This window comes from Cherax quadricarinatus, chromosome 14 (assembly GCF_038502225.1).
Source record: "Cherax quadricarinatus isolate ZL_2023a chromosome 14, ASM3850222v1, whole genome shotgun sequence".
NCBI lineage: Eukaryota > Metazoa > Arthropoda > Malacostraca > Decapoda > Parastacidae > Cherax > Cherax quadricarinatus.
In genome coordinates, this window is record NC_091305.1 from 6,918,740 (window position 1) to 6,936,933 (window position 18,194).

Genomic DNA, 18,194 nt, shown 5'->3' on the forward strand with positions numbered 1-18,194 from the left:
TGTTGCAAGCCGTGCTGGTGACTATTTCAATGACAATGTTGTGGCCCATTTTAGACAAATCGTAAAGGAACGGGAGGTACAGAGCTCTATGGACAGATTTGTTGTGCGACAGAGGTCCAGTGACTCTCAAGCTGGTCCTAGTGGCATTAAAAGAAGAAGGGAAGTAACCCCGGAAAAGGACTTGCTACCTCAAGTCGTAATGGAAGGGGATTCCCCTTCTAAACAGTAAGAAGATAATGCTCTCCCCTCCTCCCATCCCATCAATCATCACCAGATCTTCAATAAAAGTAAGTGTCATGTAATTGTGCATGCCTTTTTCAGTTTGTGTGTATTAAAATTAACATTTCATGTGGTAAAAAAAAATTTTTTTCATACTTTTGGGCGTCTTGCACGGATTAATTTTATTTCCATTATTTCTTATGGGGAAAATTCATTCGCATAACGATTATTTCGCATAACAATTATCCCTCTTGCACGGATTAAAATCGTTAACCGGGGGTCCACTGTAAATTTTGTGTTTTCTTTCTCGGGTCACCCTGCCTCTGTGGGAGACGGCCAGTGAAAATAATAACGCAAGTAGGTGACTACACGAGAGGTATGTGGGGTATCGTCAACAGAAAATCATCTCAGTAACAATGCTTGTTGACAGGGCCAGAGCCCCATTTCTTCCTGATGTATGTGGCCCATGAAGTCACTGTGAGGCAGTAGTCTGCTTACAGAGGTAGCTCAAAATAGTCTTCCCCTCACCATTTGTTCTTATCCTGAGAAATGGAACAAAACAAGTATGGACATGTACTGGTACCTTCCCAAGAAAGGAAAAAACTTTTCTAGGAGAGGAAAGGGGGACAGAGAAGGTGGGAATAGGCAATACAGTTGCTTTCAATTAATACAAGCCTAATCCAGAGGATTAACTGGCCCTCTTTCTCATCGCAGCAGACACTCCTAAGACAATGTAATAGTAGTAAAAAAAATTATTTACCTGTAATTTCATATACATCTTGCCTCTTGATATTCTCACCACTTCGAAGTCGAGCAGCTGATTGTAATGTTGTAATAGCTCTTCGCAGATCTCCTTCACTCGTTTCAATGACTACCTCCAGAGCACCATCTTCATATTTGACATTCTCTTCTTCACATATGTAAGACAGTCGCTTCACCATTATATCATGTGCTGCAAAGAAAAGTATAAACAAATGCATTGGGTAGGATACTATAGGTAAAAGTTATTAAGTTGCATAGATAAATATTCTGAAAAGTAAATAAATTGGGAACCATAAATTTTCAACTGTTGCATACAGTGGAAATTTTATCTAAATATTAAGGCTTACAAAAGCACATTCTAGTTTCCTCATTTTTTTTTTTTAACACGCTGGCCATCTCCCACCAAGGTAGGATGATCCCAAAATAAATGGAAAGAGCTTTCAAGGACACTCATTCAATCACTGTCTTGCCAGAAGTATGCTGACATCACAGTTTAGATAACCCTCCAAGCTGCAAAATCTCACCTTCAGGACTTAAGTCCGGTACACTGATTTCCCTGAATCTCTTCATAAATGTTACCAGCACATCATAAAAACCGCTTGCCTCCACCCATTCTTATATAACAAGTCATGCAAGCCTGTTTGATGTCCAAGCACCTAGCATTCATACTGTATATGTATTTTTTTAGGCCTAAGTCTATTGCTCACCTAATACAGTGGGCCCTCTAATTTCGTGAGGCTCTATTTTAGTGAATTTTGATTATCAGCCACTTTTTTCATCAAAATATAGCTTTTCTTTTCATGACCTCCCTCTATGTTCGGCAGCCGTCTGGTATGTGTCCCAGTGGCCCAACACACACAAAGCCTCCTACAGACACATTCAAGAGTCAGTCTGGCACTGTTTCTCGGCGAGTGAGCATCATTCCCTCGTATTCGTAGAAACATTTCGTAATAATCCATTGCTTTTCGTGCTTGCAACTGCTAAATAAGCCACCTTGAGTCAAAAGAAAGTTCCTAGTGCCAGCCCTTTGGTAAAGGTGAGAAACACGATAGAATTAAAGAAAGAGATTGTTGAAAAATATGAAAGTGGCGTACGTGTGGCCGACCTCGCCAGGATGTATGGGAAGCCCCATACAACGATCACTTCCATCGTGGCGAAGAAAAAGGAAATCAAGGAAGCTGATGTTGCAAAAGGGGTAAATATGCTAACGAAAGAGAGATCACAATTAATCGAAGATGTTGAGTTGTTCTTGTTAGTGTGGGTCAACCAAGAGCAATTAGCAGGAGATAGTGTTATGCAGCCGATAATCTGTGAAAAGGGAAGGCAGTTGCATGCCGATCTCAAAGAAAATGCCTAGAACAAGTGTTCATGTTAGTGAATTTAAGATCAGCAAAGGCTGATTCGAGAAATTCAAGAAGCAAAGTGGCATACACAGTGTTGTAAGGCATGGTGTGGCTGCAAGTTCAGATAAACGTGTGGCTGAAAAATTTGTGAATGAATTCAAGGTGTACGTACAGGAAGAAGGATTCCTCCCCCAACAAGTGTTCAGTTGTGATGAAACAGGCCTCTTTTGGAAGAAAATGCCAAAAAGGACCTACATCACACAGGAGGAAAAGACACTGCCAGGACACAAGCCTATGAAAGGCAGGCTAACTCTCTTGTTCTGTGGTAATGCTAGTGGGGATTCCAAAGTGAAGCCTTTACTGGTGCATCACTGAAAATCCTAGTGTGTTCATGAAAAACATTGTCATCAAGAGTAAATTGTGTGTGATGTGGAAGGCTAACAATAAGGCATGGGTCACGAGGGAAATTTCCTGTTAGTTCAATGAAGATTTCGGCTGAGGTGAAGAAATACCTCCTGGAAAAAATTGGCACTCAGTGCCTCCTAGTAATGGACAATGCTCCTACTCATCCTCCAGACTTGGATGACCAATTATTGGAGGAGTTTAGTTTCATCACAGTGAAGTTCTTGCCCCTAATACCACTCCTTCGCCCAGCCCATGGACCAGCAGATCTTTTCCCTTTAAAAAAACTCTACACCAAAGCAATGTTTCAAGGTGCTTTGATGTGACCTCAGACACTCAACTGACCTCCAAGAGGTTCTGCAGAGACCCACTTCAATATCCTCAGTTGCATAACTCATAGATAAGGCTAGGGGAATGACTTCCAGGACTTTGAACTTTGCTTGGAAAACTGTGGTCAGAATGTCCAAAAGAAGGAAGGATTTTGAAGGGTTTGAGGCTGACCCTGTCGATTGGGAAAATTTCCCTGGGGTTGGGTGAGTGGCGAGGGTGTGGAAGAGTTGGTGGAGGACCACAGTGGGGCTAACCACTGAAGAGATGCAAGACCTTCATCGGGAATAGCAACAGACCACAGCTGAGGAAATTGCTTCAGAGGAAGAAGAGAGAGGAAGGTGCCTTCTTCAGTGCTTAAGGACATCTGTGCAAAGTGGGTGAGGTGGAACGCTTGTGGGGGAACATTACACTAACAAAGCTGTTGCAAGCCATGTCGGCAACATGTACAATGACAATGCCATGTCCCATTTTAAGGCAAGTCTTAGAGAGACACCAGAAACAGCCTCGGGACAGATATTTTGGTGCGACAGTGGTCCAGTGACTCAAGCGGGAAGAAACCCCTGGATAAGGACTTGGTACCTAAAGTCTTTATGGAAGGATTCCCTTAGAAACAAGAACCCCTCTCCCTCCTCCCATCTTCTATACACCAACAAGAGTCTTCAATAAAGTTAAGTGTGATGTTATTATTGCTTTACATGTACATATATTGTAGGAAGTAGGTTGGTCGACAGCAACCGCCCAGGAGATACTACCATCCTGCCAAGTGAGTGTAAAACTGAAACCTGTAATTGTTTTACGTGATGGCAGGATTGCTGGTGTCTTTTTCTGTCTCATAAACATGCAAGATTTCAGATATGTCTTGCTACTTCTACTTACACTTAGATCACACTACACATACGTACAAGCCTGTATATACACCCCTCCTGGTTTCTTCTATTTTCTTTCTAGTTCTTGTTCTTGTTTATTTCCTCTACCTCCATGGGGAAGTGGAACAGAATTCTTCCTCCGTAGTTCCATGCGTGTTGTAAGAGGCAACAAAAATGTCGGGAGCAAGGGGCTAGTAACCCCTTCTCTTGTATATATTACTAAATGCAAAGGAGAACTTTCATTTTCCTTTTGGGGTCACCCTGCCTTGGTGGATCGGCCGGTTTGTTGAAAAAAAAATGTACATATATTGTAGGTAGTAGGTTGGTAGACAGCAACTGCCCAGGAGATACTACCATCCTGCCAAGTGAGTGTAAAACAGAAACCTGTAATTGTTTTACATGATAGTAGGATTGCTGGTGTATTTTTGTCTCATAAACATGCAAGATTTCAGGTATGTCTTGCTACTCTACTTACACTTAGATCACACTACACAACATGCAAGCATGTATATACACACCTCTGGTTTCTTCTATTTTCTTTCTAGTTCTTGTTTTGCTTATTTCCTCTTATCTCCAGGGAAGTGGAACAGAATTCTTCCTCCAGTATGCCATGCGTGTTGTAAGAGCGACTAAAATCCCGAGCAAGGGCTAGTAACTCGTTTTCCTTTGGGCACTCTGCCATGGTGGGATGCAGCGTTTGTTGAAGAAAAAATACATATATTGATTTGTCTTTTCTTTTTCTGTATGTAAATCTATACTTAAAATCCAGAAATGTATTTTTTTGTTAATACTTTTGCGTGTCTGGAATGGATTAATTGGATTTACATTATTTCTTATCGGAAAATGGTTTATTTGTGAATTTTGACTTTCGCAGACTCTCTGGAATGGATTAATCAGAAATTTGAGGGTCCATGTATATGATAGTGTAAACACATTATCAGGCTTTTATATGCATTTGAAAGTGAAAAGGCTGTTTTACTTTACAGTGATTTTCGATTTACAGCACTAACCCGGAACCTAACCTGCTATATAAGCAGGGCCTGCCTGTAAATGTGAAAGGGACAAGATTTTCAACATCCTCCCCTTTTTACATACAAGGGACTACCAAAAACTCCTGTCTTCAAGGAAAAACTGGACAAGTTTCTCAAGTCAATGTCTGATCAGCCTGGTTGATCAGGCCATCTGCGGAAGGCCTAGTATGTGACCAGGCTACAGGGCATTGACCCTTGGAACATTCTCCCGAAAGACTGTGAATACATCATATGTAATACTTACCAAGGGTTTAAGCGAAACTTGGAACATCTCGATGTGAGAGGCTCAATAATCCAGAAACATAGTTGCAGATGAGGCAAACGGGTTGTCTTGACTGTTTCTCCCTGGTACGCCTAAGGGCAGCTGGGCTGCACTGGTCATCGAAGTCAGCCTCATCCAAAATTATTATTTTGTATGGAAGACAAGGTTTACCACTGCAGAAAAATTTCAGAGGTTAAATCACATAGAAAATACTTGCAAGAGTATAATTTTTAACAATTTTTAAGCAGTTGATTTTACCTTTAAAAGTACTGCCTGAAATACTGAGCATAATATGGACCTGTAAATACACTATGGCGGCCCAGGAGTAGATAAACTCTTGGAACTTAAAAAAATAAAAAAATCATCTTATCTCTCAATACTAACCAATTCATCCAAAACAAATGTTAATAAGTTATGTTATGTGACCTCTAGACTTTTAACCTTTTTAAATGTCAAGCCCATTTCTGAAACTGTCATTCTATCGCAAAATTTTGGGAAAAAAAAATTATGAAATTATAAGAGAATCTTTTCCCAGTGGTAATGACACCAAAACTACAAAATTTGATATAAAACTTATGGAATTATGCTCTTGCTAAGTAGCGATCTGGCGATTCTCCGACTTTGAGCCCTATTTTCAGCCAATTCCTTACTTCCAGTCGACCAAACTCATAGCTATTTCTTTAGAACTCCATTTTTCTATGAATTTAGTACAAGAAACCATCCATTTACCAATTGCAACTACCAATAGATGGTCAGAAATTGGCAAATTGGCTAATTCACACAAAATAAAAAGATGCCAATTTCAAAATAGGGTCCAGAATAAACAATGCAGACATTCTTGGCTTTAAAAAATAACATAACCTCTGTTCATTAGTAAATCCCCGGGCCCCCTCTTATATTACTCTTGGTTTCTATTTTGATGTTGGGGGGAGAAGGCTGGAGGCAGGGGAAATTTTCTGTCTGGGGCAACGTGTGGTGTGAATATTGCAGAGAATTGTATTTTGGAAGTTAGGAGGAGGTGCGGTTAAAAACTGTTATCCAGAGGGCTGAGGAAGGGTTGTTGAGGTGGTTGGACATGTAGAGAAATGGGCAAACAAAAAGGGATTCAAGGTGTATCAGTCTGAGGAAAGGGAAAAGGGGGGTAGGGTCGGCCTAGGAAAGGTTGGAGGAGGGGGAAGGTGGTTTTTGTGGGGGGGGCGGACCCCCAGCAGGCATGCGTGGCGTGTTTGATAAAGTAATAGACAAATTTTTTTAATCTTGCTGCTGTTGGGTGTGGAAACCATTTTGAAGGTTCAGGGGCGGCGGCCCCGACTTGAGTCCTGGAATGGGAAGACAGTGCCCCTCTAAAGGGAGTGTTAATGTTGCATTTTAAAACTGTTGTAAAGCCCCCTTCGGGAACGGATGGGTAATGATGGTAAATATTTTTTTTTTGGCCCCCTGCCTTCTTGGAATCGGCCAGTGTGATTAAAATATATAATATTTTGGGGAAACCCCAATGTTGGCCTCCCCCAAAAAAGAATACAATCAATCCAAAAAAAACCCCCCCAGTACCAACAATACCCCAGCCCGATGACATTCTTTTTTCAAATATACGGGGCAAACCAGCAACAAACAAAAAATACCTTTCACCCGGGACTGCTTGCCAACAAGGGGCTAAAAATATAAAAAGCCATTTGGATAATTTTTTGAAACTGACCCATGGAGCTAAAAATTTGGGTTGACTGGATTCCCTGGTTTGTGTGTTTTTTGCCCTTTTATTCCTTTTTTTTTCAAGTGGTTGTTTTGCATAAAAATAAATAAATAAATAAAAAATAATATATTATATATATATATATAATATATATATATATATATATATATATATATATATATATATATATATATATATAATTATATATAAAAATTATATATATAATATATATATATAAATATATATATATATATATATATATATATATATATATAATATATATATATATATATATATATATATATATATATATATATATATATAGTTATATAGGTTAAAGCAACCCCCCAGGGAATACTACCTCTCCCAATGACGGGAAAAAAAAACCTGAACTTTTTTGATGATGGTAGGTTGGGGTTTTTTTTTTTCTGTCTCAAAAAACCCCTTTTAATAACGGGATTCTTTTTCCCCTACTTACACTTTGTCAACTTCACGTAACCATATATATATATACATACATCTGGGTTTTCCCCTTTTTTCTAAAAGCTCTTGTTTTTTTTTATTTCTTCTATTGTCCATGGGGAAGTGGAAAAGAATCTTTCCCCCTAAGCCCGTGTCGTTGGGGGACTAAAATGGGGGAAATGTTTTTAAACCCCTTCTCCTGTATACATTTACAAAAAAGAAAGAAAAAAAACTTTATAAAACTGGGATGCTTAAAGGGGAGATGAGGGGGATGAAAAAGAAACAGATGATTGCTGATGTTATAAATGAAAAGAAGTTGGATGCCCTTTTGCAAAAAAAGCTAAAGGGGGGTGGGAGAGTTTAAAGGGGAAATAAATGGGATTAAATCTGGAGTATCTAGGATTAGAAAAAGGGAAATAGCAGTAATGTTAAATGATCAGTTATGGAAGGAAAAAAAATTTGAATGTTAAATTCAAAATTATGTGGTTTAAAAGAAAAGGTTTGGGATCGAGGGGTCATAATACGTGTATGCACCTGGAGAAGAGGGGGAATGCAGAGGAGAAAAATTTTGGGAGATTTTAAAGGGGAATGTTTAGGACCTTGAACCCAAGTGGGAGGTAATTGTGGTGGGGACCTGAATCAAAGTGGAAAAACTTTTAGAGGGGTGGTGGGAATTTTTCCAGGTGTAAATGAAAGGGAGCCCTTTATTAAACTTTGTATAAAAAGGGTTTGTATGGTTCATTTTTTAAAGAAAAAGGGGATAAAATATAACGATATGATGTAGGGGAAATGACAGTAGTTTTTTGGGATTATGTATTGGTAGAAAAAAGCTTTGAGTAGACTTCAGGATGTACATGTTTATAGAGGGCCGGGATATATGATCTTTCTAGTTGAAGCACTGAGTAAAAGGTAGATGGGATACAAGGAGAATAGAAGCATCAGGGAAGAGAGAGGAAAGGTTTAAAAACTAAAAGAGGGGGCAGTTGGGGTAAGATATAACAGTTTGGGGAGGATAGATGGGCTAATGAGCATAGGAAATGGGTAAGAGGTATGGGGGTAGGTTTAAAAATGTGTGTTAGAGTGTTCAGCGGGTTTGTGGTTACAGGAAAGTGGGTGCAGGGGGGAAGGGAGGGATTGGTGGAATGTGATGAAAGAGGTATAAGGAGAAAAAGTTAGCATTGAATTTTTTTAAAAAGTAGAAGTGATGAAAGGAGGGGAGTTTTGGGAGAAAAAGAGGGGTTGAGGTGGGTGAAAATTTAAAAAAGAGGCAAATGAGAAGTGGGTGAGATGTTATCAAAAATTTTTTTGAAAATAAAAAAAATTTTTGAGGATTAAAAAGTTAAGAAAGCCTAGAGAACAAATGGATTTGTCAGTTAAAAATAGGAGAGAGATTAAAATGGGGGTTAAAGGGGTATTGGGAAGATGGAGGGAATATTTTGGGGGAATTTTTAAATGTTGATGAAATGGGAAGCTGGATTTTTTAGGGGGCAGGGGGAATAACATTTTGAGGGAGGGGGAAACCATTTTGGAGTGTGGGGGGAAGTTGTGAGCGTAGGAAAAAATGGGGTAACGGCGGGTTTATGGGAAAAAATAAATTTTAAAAAGCAGGTGGGGATATAGTTTTGGGTGTTGGTGCAATTTTTTAAATAAATGTATGGAAGGGGAAAGGTATTAAAGATTGGAAATGCATAGCCCCTTTGTATAAAAAAGGGATAAAAGAGGAAAAATTATGGGATAAGCCCGTTGGTGTCCTGGTAAAGTGTATGGTAAATTATAATTGAAAGAATTAAGATGCGGAGAATAGGATGCAGATGAACGGAGGCTTTAGGAAGGGGGGTGTGTGGACCGGGTGTTTACAGTGAAACATATAAGTGAACAGATTTAGAAAAGGGTAAAAAGGGGTCTTTGTGGCATTTATGGTTTGGAAAGGCGTATGACAGGGTGGATAGTGGGGCAATGTGGCAGATGTTGCAAGGTTGGTGTAGGGGGGTAGTTCTGAAAAGCAGTGAAGAGTTTTCGAGGATAGTGGGGGCCTTAATATGGGGAAAGGAAATTTTTTCCCAGTAAAAGTAGGCCTTAGAAAAAGGTGTGTGATGTCCCCCTGGTTGTTTAATATTTTATAGAGGGGGTTGAAAGAAAGTAAATCGGGGGTTTTGGCAGAGGGGTTAAAGATAAAAAATCACACAAAAAGTGGGAGTTGTCACAGCTGCTTTTTGCTGATGACACTGTGCTTTTGGGAATTCTGAAAGTTTCGAGATTGGTGGATAAATTTGGGTAGGGTGTAAAAAAGAAGAAAATTAAAGTGAATACAGGAAAGAGAAAGGGTTATGAGGATAAAAAAAGATTAGTGATGAAAGATTGAATATCAGATTGGAGGAGAAAATTTGGAGGGGGGAAACGTGTCAGGGATGGTCATGAAAGATGAGGTGAACCCTTAAATTATGAGGAAAAAGTGAGTGGTGCATTAGGGTCTGTGGAAAAAGAACTTTGTCCAGAGGCAAAGGGGGAATGTGGGGAGATTTTTTAAAAACGCCTTAAAGGGTGTGAAGCGGGGGTGAGAATGTTGCAGCGGGGAAAAAGGCTGGGCAGTGGAATGTCATGTCTGAGGGCAATGGGTGAAAAATGCAGGGGAATTCGTAGTTTGGAAGTTAGGGGGGAGGTATTCCGTTCAGAGGGGGGGAAGGGTTTTGGTGGCGACAAGAAGAAGGGAGTAAAAAAAAGCCCAAAGTGATCAGTCTGAGGGGAAGGGAGGCGGGGGGGTGCCGGAAGGGGTTGGGAGGAAAGGGGGTTTTTTGGTGGGGGTTTGGACTTGCAGGCATGGTGGCTTTTGAAAAGGGTAAAGGGAGACAAATTTTTTTTTTGGGCGGCTGTTGGAGGTGAGCAAAAATTTATGGGCAAGGGAAAACTGGCAGGGGATTTGGCCCTGGAGAGGGGGATAGTCCCCTGCACCTGAAGGAGGTGTTAATGTTGCAGTTTTAAAAACGTATAAAAATTTTCTCTGGAAAACGTGATGGGTGAATGATGGTAAAATTTTTTTTTTAAACCCCTGGGCCGGTAATCGGCCGTGTGAAAAAAAAAAATATATTTTTTTTTTTTTATTATCACCCCCATTGGGAAATCTAAAAAAAAAATTTTCAATCATTCCTCCATATTTCTTCCAGAAGTCTTTTTTTTAAACAACTTACATTTCCTCAAGTCGGATTTTCTTACCCCGCCCCGTTGTTTCCCTAACCCCTTAAAATGTTGTACCCCAACCCCAAGCAAGTAAAACCTTTGCCCCATTCCCATCAAATTCCCGTCCCTCTGAAACCCCTTTACCATTTTATCCTCCCCCCTTAAACCCCCCCTACCCCCCTCCCCCCCTTTTTTGGTTAATCTTGCTTTTGCATTCCCCTTCTGGCCACCCAACCCCCTTTCCTCGCCCTGGGCCGTTTTTCCCCACCCTCCCTAAAAATTTTCACCCATTTCAGTTTTTCCACGCCTGTTTTTGAAATTCTCCCGTAACCCATGTTTTTATCACCCCTTTCCCAAAAAAGTTTTTTGCTCCCAACCCTTGTTTCCCTTTCCATTTTGCCCCCCCAAAACCCCATCCTAAATTCTGAATCGTTCACCTCCTCCATCTCTCTCCTCCAATCGATGTCAATCTTTCACCCCTTTTTTTTGTTACCCTTCCTTCTTTTTCTGTTTTCCCTTTTTACCTTTTCTTTTGCACCCCTCCCAAATTTCTCTGCATTTTCTCTTCAAAATTTCCCCCAGAGCCGGTACGGACGTTTCCCCCTTTGTGGATTCTTTTTTTTAACTCCACGCCTTCCCAAGCCCCAATTTTAAAACCCCTCTATAAATTTTTAAAAAAACCCCGGGACATCCCATCCTTGCGGGCCTACTTTCAAAAACCCTTTTCCTACATCTCAACCCTCATCCCCAAAAACTCTTCCTTTTTCCCCCTCTAATCCATTTGCCATCTCCCCGGTTTTTCCCCCGATCCCCCCAAAAACCCCAAAAATAAAACCTCTTCCTTTCTTTACTTTTCCCTTTTATGTTCACGGGGCCCCCCTCCCCTTTCCCTAAACCTCCGTTTCTGTTCTTTCTCTTATTTTTTTAAAATTAAACTCTCCATCCTTTCCAAACACTAAACCTTTCCTATTTTTGCCCTTTTTTTCCCTTTTTTTAAAAGGCTACCTTAACCCCCTCTTTTCCCCACATTTTTAAAATAATTAAAACCCATTATCCCCCCCACCTCCCAAACATCTTTTTAAAAACCTTCCCTTTCTCTTTTTCCCTGTTTTCCCCCCATACAACTTTTTATTTTGCAGATTTTTCCCCTTCCCCTCCGAATAAACCCCCTTTATTTTCATCCAAAAAATTCTCATATTCCTCCTTTTCCCCACCCAATTTCCCCATTTAATAACTCTCTCTTTTTTTTAACGACAAATCTTTTTGTTTTTTGGTTTTTTTAACAACTACTCCCTTTCTTATTTTAAACAAAATTTGTTGACTCTCCCCCCCCCCAAAATTGTTTTTTTGTTTCCCCTTTAAACCCCTTTTTCTCATATCCTTCCTCTTTTCCTTTAAAAACTTTATGTAATTTTTCCCCTACTATTTTAAATCATTCCCCTCCTCCTCTTCCCCTGCACCTTTGACCAAACTTCTGCTGCCTTTAAACCCCTTTTAAAACCCACCCCCCCCTTCGCCCCATTTATTTTCATTCCCATTTTCCCCAATATGTTTATATCTTACCCCCTTTTCTTATTTTACTTACCCTTTTCCCCTTTTTTTTCTCCTTTTTCCCCACTTTTTTTACTCTATTGGTTTAAAAAAAGTGATCTTTTTTTTCCCTTTAAATTTTCCCCTGAAGTCTAAAAAATCTTTTCTCCAATACTTTCCCAAAAATACTGTCTTTTCCCCTTATTTTGTATATTTTCCTTTTTTTTAAAAATATGTACCTATAATCCCCTTTTATAAAAAAGTTCAATCAAACCCCCAAAATTACCCCCCAATCTTTCCCCCCCCCTTTTTAAATTTTTTTCCCCTTTTTTTCACCCCCTCCCCTTTACTTTTAAAAGGCCCTTTAAATTACAACATTAAAAATTTTTTTCCCCCTTGCTTCCTTTTCCCCAGGGCTTGCTTTATGACCCCTTTCCCCTTTCAATCAAAAATTTTTAATTTTTAATTTTTTTTCCCTTATAGATATTTAAAATTCCGCCCCTTTCCTTTCTTAATTTGAACCCCCAATTTTAACCCCTTTTTTTCCCCCTGATCTCCCCCTTCGTTTTGTTTAAAAACCCAACTTTTTTCATTCATAAATCGGCAATCTTTTTTATTTAATTATTTTATTATTATTATTTATAAATTATTATTTATTTATATTATATATTTTTTTAAAAATTATTTTATTATATATAAAATATATATATATAGATATATATTTTTGTAGTAGGTTGTGAAGAACCCACCCAGGAGGTACTACCCCCTGCCAAGTGAGTGTCAAAAAGCCTGTGATTTTTTAATGATGGAGGATTCTCGTCTTTTTTTGTCCCTAAATATGCAAGATTACAGGCATGTCTTCTTACTTTAAAATTAGGTCACACTACCATAAATTTCATATTTATTTATTACCTCCTGAGTTTTTTTTATTTTATTTTAAAATTTTTTTTTCTTATTAACCCTTTTAATCCATTGGAAAAGGAAAAGAACCCTCCTAAAATCTTTTTTAAAGTCAACTAAATGCGGAACAATGGGTAGTAACCCCCTTTTCCCGTAAAGATTACTAAAAGGAAAAAGAAAAATTGTCAAAAAGGGAAGTCTGAATGGGGTGGGTGTTGTGAGAGATAAGAAAGAGATGATTGTGGATGTTATGAATGGGGAAAAAGCTGGATGTCCCCGGCTTTAAGTGAAAGGGAAAAAATTGGGGTTAGGGCAGGGGTTTCAAATAGAGTTAGAGCTAAAGAAGGGGTAAATAATGTTGAAGGATAAACTTGGCAGAAAAAGGGACTATAAATGTATTAATTCAAGGATTATTTGGGGTAAAATAAAGATTGGGTGTGAAAAGTGGGTTATAATAAAACGGGATGCATGGGAAAAGAAATTAGAGGGAGAGAGAATTTTGGGGAAAAGTTGGTGAATGGTGGGGGGTTTTAAACAATGTGAGAGTAAGGGGGTTGGGGGATTTAATCTAAAATGGGTAAAAATGTTATGGAGGGATAGTAAATTTTGGGGGAGGGGGAAATGTAAATGGGGGGCCTTTATGGGTCAGTGTAGAAAAGAAATTTGGGTTGTAATCATATTTTATGAAAAAGGATAAATAAATATAAAAGGTATGAGACGTAATAAAATAGTTTTTAGATTATGTATTGGTGGATAAAAGGTTATGGGTGGCTCCCGGATGTACATGTTTATAGAGGGGCAACTGATATTGGATCATTATTTAGTTTGCCCGTTGAGTAAGGGAGTGGGAAAAGAGGGGTGGCCCCAAATAAGAGGGGGGGGAAAATGTTAAACTAAGGGAGGAGGAAGTTGGGTGAGATATGGCTTTGGGGAAAGGTGGGGTAGTGAAAGATGAGTTGGGGTTGAAGAGGGGTTTGGGAAAAGTTTTAAAAAAGCAGTATTAGAATGTGGGGGAGAAGTTTGTGGTTATAGGAGGGTGGGGCAGGGGGAAAAAGGGTGATTGGTGGAATGATGAAGAAAGGGTGATAAAAAAAAAAGGTGGCTTTGAAGGTTTTTTCAAAGCAGAAGTGTTTTAAGAAAAGGGAGAGTTTTGAGTAAAGAAAGGTAAAGAGAGGGGAGATAAAAAGGGGGCAGATGATAGAGTGGGGGAGGCACTGTCAAAAATTTTAAGAAAATAAGAAAAATTTTGGAATTAAACAAGTTAAAAAACCTAGGGGAAAAAATGGTTTTTCAATTAAAAAAAGAGTAGGGGTTAGTAGATGGGGGGATGGGGTTTGGGTGATCGAGAATATTTTGAGGGAAATTTTTAAAAGTTAAGGAAGAAACAGAGGCGTAATTTCATGCACTGGTGGGGGGTAAACCCTCTTTAGGGGAAGAAAGGGAGAATGTAATGTGGGAGTCGTGAGGCATTAGTAAAAAGAAAAGGGGTAAAACGCTGGTGATGGGATCGCAGAAATGTTAAAAACAGGGGATATAGTTTTGGGGGTTGGTACTTTTTTTTAATAAATGTATGAAAGGGGAAAGGGACCTAGGTTGGCGGAGGCATGTATGTCCCTTATAAAGGGGAAGGGGGAAAAAAAGGCTAAAAATTATAGAGGAAAAGCACTGGTATCCCGGGAAAAGTTACGTAGGGTTATAATTGAAAAAATTTGAGGTAAGACAGAATGTGGGGTTGGGGTGAGCAAGGAGGTTTTAGAGTGGGGGGGGATGGTTTGATCAGGTGTTTTTGAACATATATGAACAGTATTTGATAAAGAAGGGGAAGTTTTATTGCATTTATATTTAGAAAACATAGATAGAGTGGATAGAGGGAAAAAGTTTAAAATTTTGAAGTATAAGGAATAGGTGGTAAGAAAATGCTTAAAGAGTTTTATGAGATAGTGAGGCTCAGGTTAGGGGGTTTTAGAAGGAGACTACTTGGGAAAAGTAGGGCTTGACAGGATCGTAATGTCACCAGGTTGTTTAATATATTTATAGATGGGGTTGTAAAAAAAATAAATGCTAGGGTGTTTGGGGGAGGTGGGGGTTAAAAATTTTGGGGGAAACAAATTCAAAATGGAATTGACCATTACTTTTTCGGAATACTGTGCTTATGGGGGAAATTTTAAAGAAAAAATTTCAAAATTATGAGAGTTTGGGAATTGTGAAAGGGAAAATTGAAAGTGAACATAGAAAAAAAAGGTGATAGGGGGTTTAAATGATTTAGATAAAAAAAAAATTGGGGTATCAAATTGGGAAGGGGATGGAAGAAGTGAATGTTTTTAGTCTTGGGGTTAGCGGGGGATGGATTTTGAAGGATGAGGTTAATCCAAATTGATGAGGGAAAAAGGTGAGTGGGGTTTAGGATTGTGGAGTCAACGTTATCTATGGAGGCAAAGAAGGGGGTGGAAGTATAGTAGTAAACCCATTTATATGGCTGTGGCTTGGGTGGTAAATGCAGCAGCGGGGGGACGGTTGGGGGCAGTGGGGATTCCTTTTAACCCTTTAGGGTTTTGGGGACTAGTCGCTTGCCCAGGGTTTTTGGCGTACTAGTACTCCTAAATTCAGGGGCCCCAAATCTAGTGGGGGAAAGCTGGTAGGGCCCTTTAACATGAAAGAATGGGGCTATGTGGTCATGTGCACAGTCAAAATCCTGGCACAATCATAAGAGAAAAAAAAACTTTGACCATTTTTTTAATTCAAAAATTTTTCAGTGTATTTTTGTGGTATTTTTTTTGTATTCTAGTTTTCTTGGGCTCATTTTATAGAATGGAAGCTTTTTTCAGAAATTGAGATGATTTTTGTTTTTAAAAGAAAAGGGGCCTTTAAATTTGGGCCCAAGTAAAAAATGTTAATTTTTTCCAAACTTAAAAGTAAACAAAACGCCCAAACTGCAATACCCTCCTGTGAGTCTAAATTCTTTCACAATACCAATAATATTTATACCATTTTTACACTAATGCAGAGTTCATAAAGAAATCTTTTATTTTTGTGAAAAAAAAAAATTCAAAGTGGAAAGCAAAAAAATATAGGGGCCTTTAGGCGTGACTAAGCAAGGAAATGCCATTTTTGTCCAGGAATGTCTTTCTTTTTTATTCTGGACCCTATTGAAATTGGTCTTTTTTAAATTTTGTGAAATTGGAAATTTTAATTTTGCCACTGTCTGGATAGTTGAATTTTAAAAAGGGGGGTTTCTTGCACTCATTCGATAAAAATGGAGTTCTAGGAAATATTCATGTTTTGTCAACAGACAGTGAAATTGGCCGAAAATGGGGGCCGGGGAAAATCGGATCGTCATCCCAGACCCTAAATTTGCAAAGCATAATTCGTAAATTTTTTATCAAAATTTAAACTTTTGGTGTCTTTATGATCAGGGAAAAAAATTCTCAATCTTTTGGAAAAATAATTTTTTTAAATTTGGAGACCCAAAACGAGGTTTTGGGGGGTCTGTCGACCCCCAAAGGGTTAAGGGCAATGTTTTAAAAATGCAGAAAAAATTGGGTGTGGAAAAGGGAAGGTGTGGAGTTAATAAAGTATTAGTCAGAGGGGGAGAAAAGGGGGGGTTGAGGTGTTTTGGTCAAGAAGAATGGATCAAAATAAATGACAAGGGGAAAACATTAAAATTTTAGGGGGAAGGGGAAGGGGGGGGTCGTCCCCGAAAAGGGGTTTGGGGAGGGGGGAAAGGGGGTTTTGTGGGCAAAGGGGTTTGGGCTTCCCCAAAACGTGGGTGTTGATAGGGTGAATAGGCCCGGGTCCCGGGACCTGGCGTCTGTTGGGTTGGGCAGGAATATTTGTAAGGGGTTCAGGAAACTTATTTTTTCTAATCGGACTTTATCCTGGGAAAAGGGAATACAATGCCCCCCTTTAAAAAGGGGGTTTGGGGTATTTGGGAGTTTGGAGTTTTGTTTGTATCTTTATATGATGCCTAGCTTTGTATTCTGAGCACCTCTGCAAAAAAAAGGATAATTTTGAGTGTGGTGAAAATTTGAATGATGATGAAATATTTTCTTTTTTGGGGTTTTTTTTTTTTTGGGTCCCCCTGCCTTGGGAATGGGGCTTGTTAAAAAAAAAAAAAAAAAAAAAAAATATATATATTATATATATATATATATATTATATATATATATATTATATAATATATATATATAATATATATATATTATATAATATAGATTATATATATAGATTATATATATAATTATATATATATAATTTAAAATTTTATATATATATAAATATATATATATATATATATATATATATATATATATATATATATATATATATATATATATATATATATTATATATGAAATTAGGGTTTAAACATAGAATTGATGAGGAAAAAAGGGGGTGTGCGTTGAGGTATATGGAAAAAACTTTTCTATGGGGGCAAAGAGGGGAAAGGAGAAGAGTAAACACTCTTTATGGATGTAAGTTGGGGGGTTTAAAAAAGGGAGCGGGAGCGGTTGGAGGGGAGATTCATGTCTAAGGGCAAATGTGGTGTAAATATTTTGCAGAAAATTGGGTGTAAATTTGGAAAGGGGTGGTTAATAAAACATTAGTCAGAGGGGGAAGAGGGGGTTTTTGGGGGGTTTGGTCATTTAGAAATGGATCAAAATAGAATGACATGGAAAGCATATAAATCATAGGGGAAGGAAAGAGGGTGGGTGTCCTCAAAAGAGTTGGAAAAGGGGTGGGGTTTTTGGGGGTTTGGGGGTTGGACTTCCAGAAGATGCATGGCGTGTTTGTAGGGTGAATGGGGAGAATAACGGGGCCTGCGATCTGTTGGGAGGGGAGGGGAATATTTAGTGAAGGGGTTTAGGAAACCAATTTTAAAGTGGGGCTTGAGTCCAAAGGGAATCAATGCCTGCACTTTAAAAAGGGTTTGGGGAAGGGAGTTTGGAGGGGTATGTTGTGTATCTGTATAATATGTTTTAAGCTTTGATTCTGGCCCCCTAAAAGCAGTGATAATGTGTGAGTGTGGTGAAAGTGTTGAAATGATAAATATTTTCTTTTGGGGTTTTCTTTTTTTGGGCACCTCCGGGGGGAGGCGGCGTTGTTGAAAAAAGTGAATGATGGTGAAAGTTTTTCTTTTTCGGGCCACCCTGCCTTGGTGGGAATCAGCCAGTGTGATAATAAAATAAAAAAATTCTATTTTGATTTTTTATTCACCTAAAAAATA

General features: G+C 38.7%; 1 protein-coding gene across 1 annotated transcript in view; it reads right to left on the reverse strand.

Moving 5' to 3' along the window:
• Positions 1-18,194, reverse strand: part of LOC128698731 (replication factor C subunit 4-like) — a 74,634-nt gene that overhangs the window by 25,471 nt on the left and 30,969 nt on the right. Inside the window, exons 7-8 of the mRNA XM_070085043.1 lie at positions 5,216-5,388; positions 980-1,210 (exon numbers count right to left, since the gene is read on the reverse strand). Of these exons, the coding sequence (XP_069941144.1) occupies positions 980-1,210; positions 5,216-5,388 (404 nt within the window). The remainder of the gene's footprint in view (positions 1-979; positions 1,211-5,215; positions 5,389-18,194) is intronic.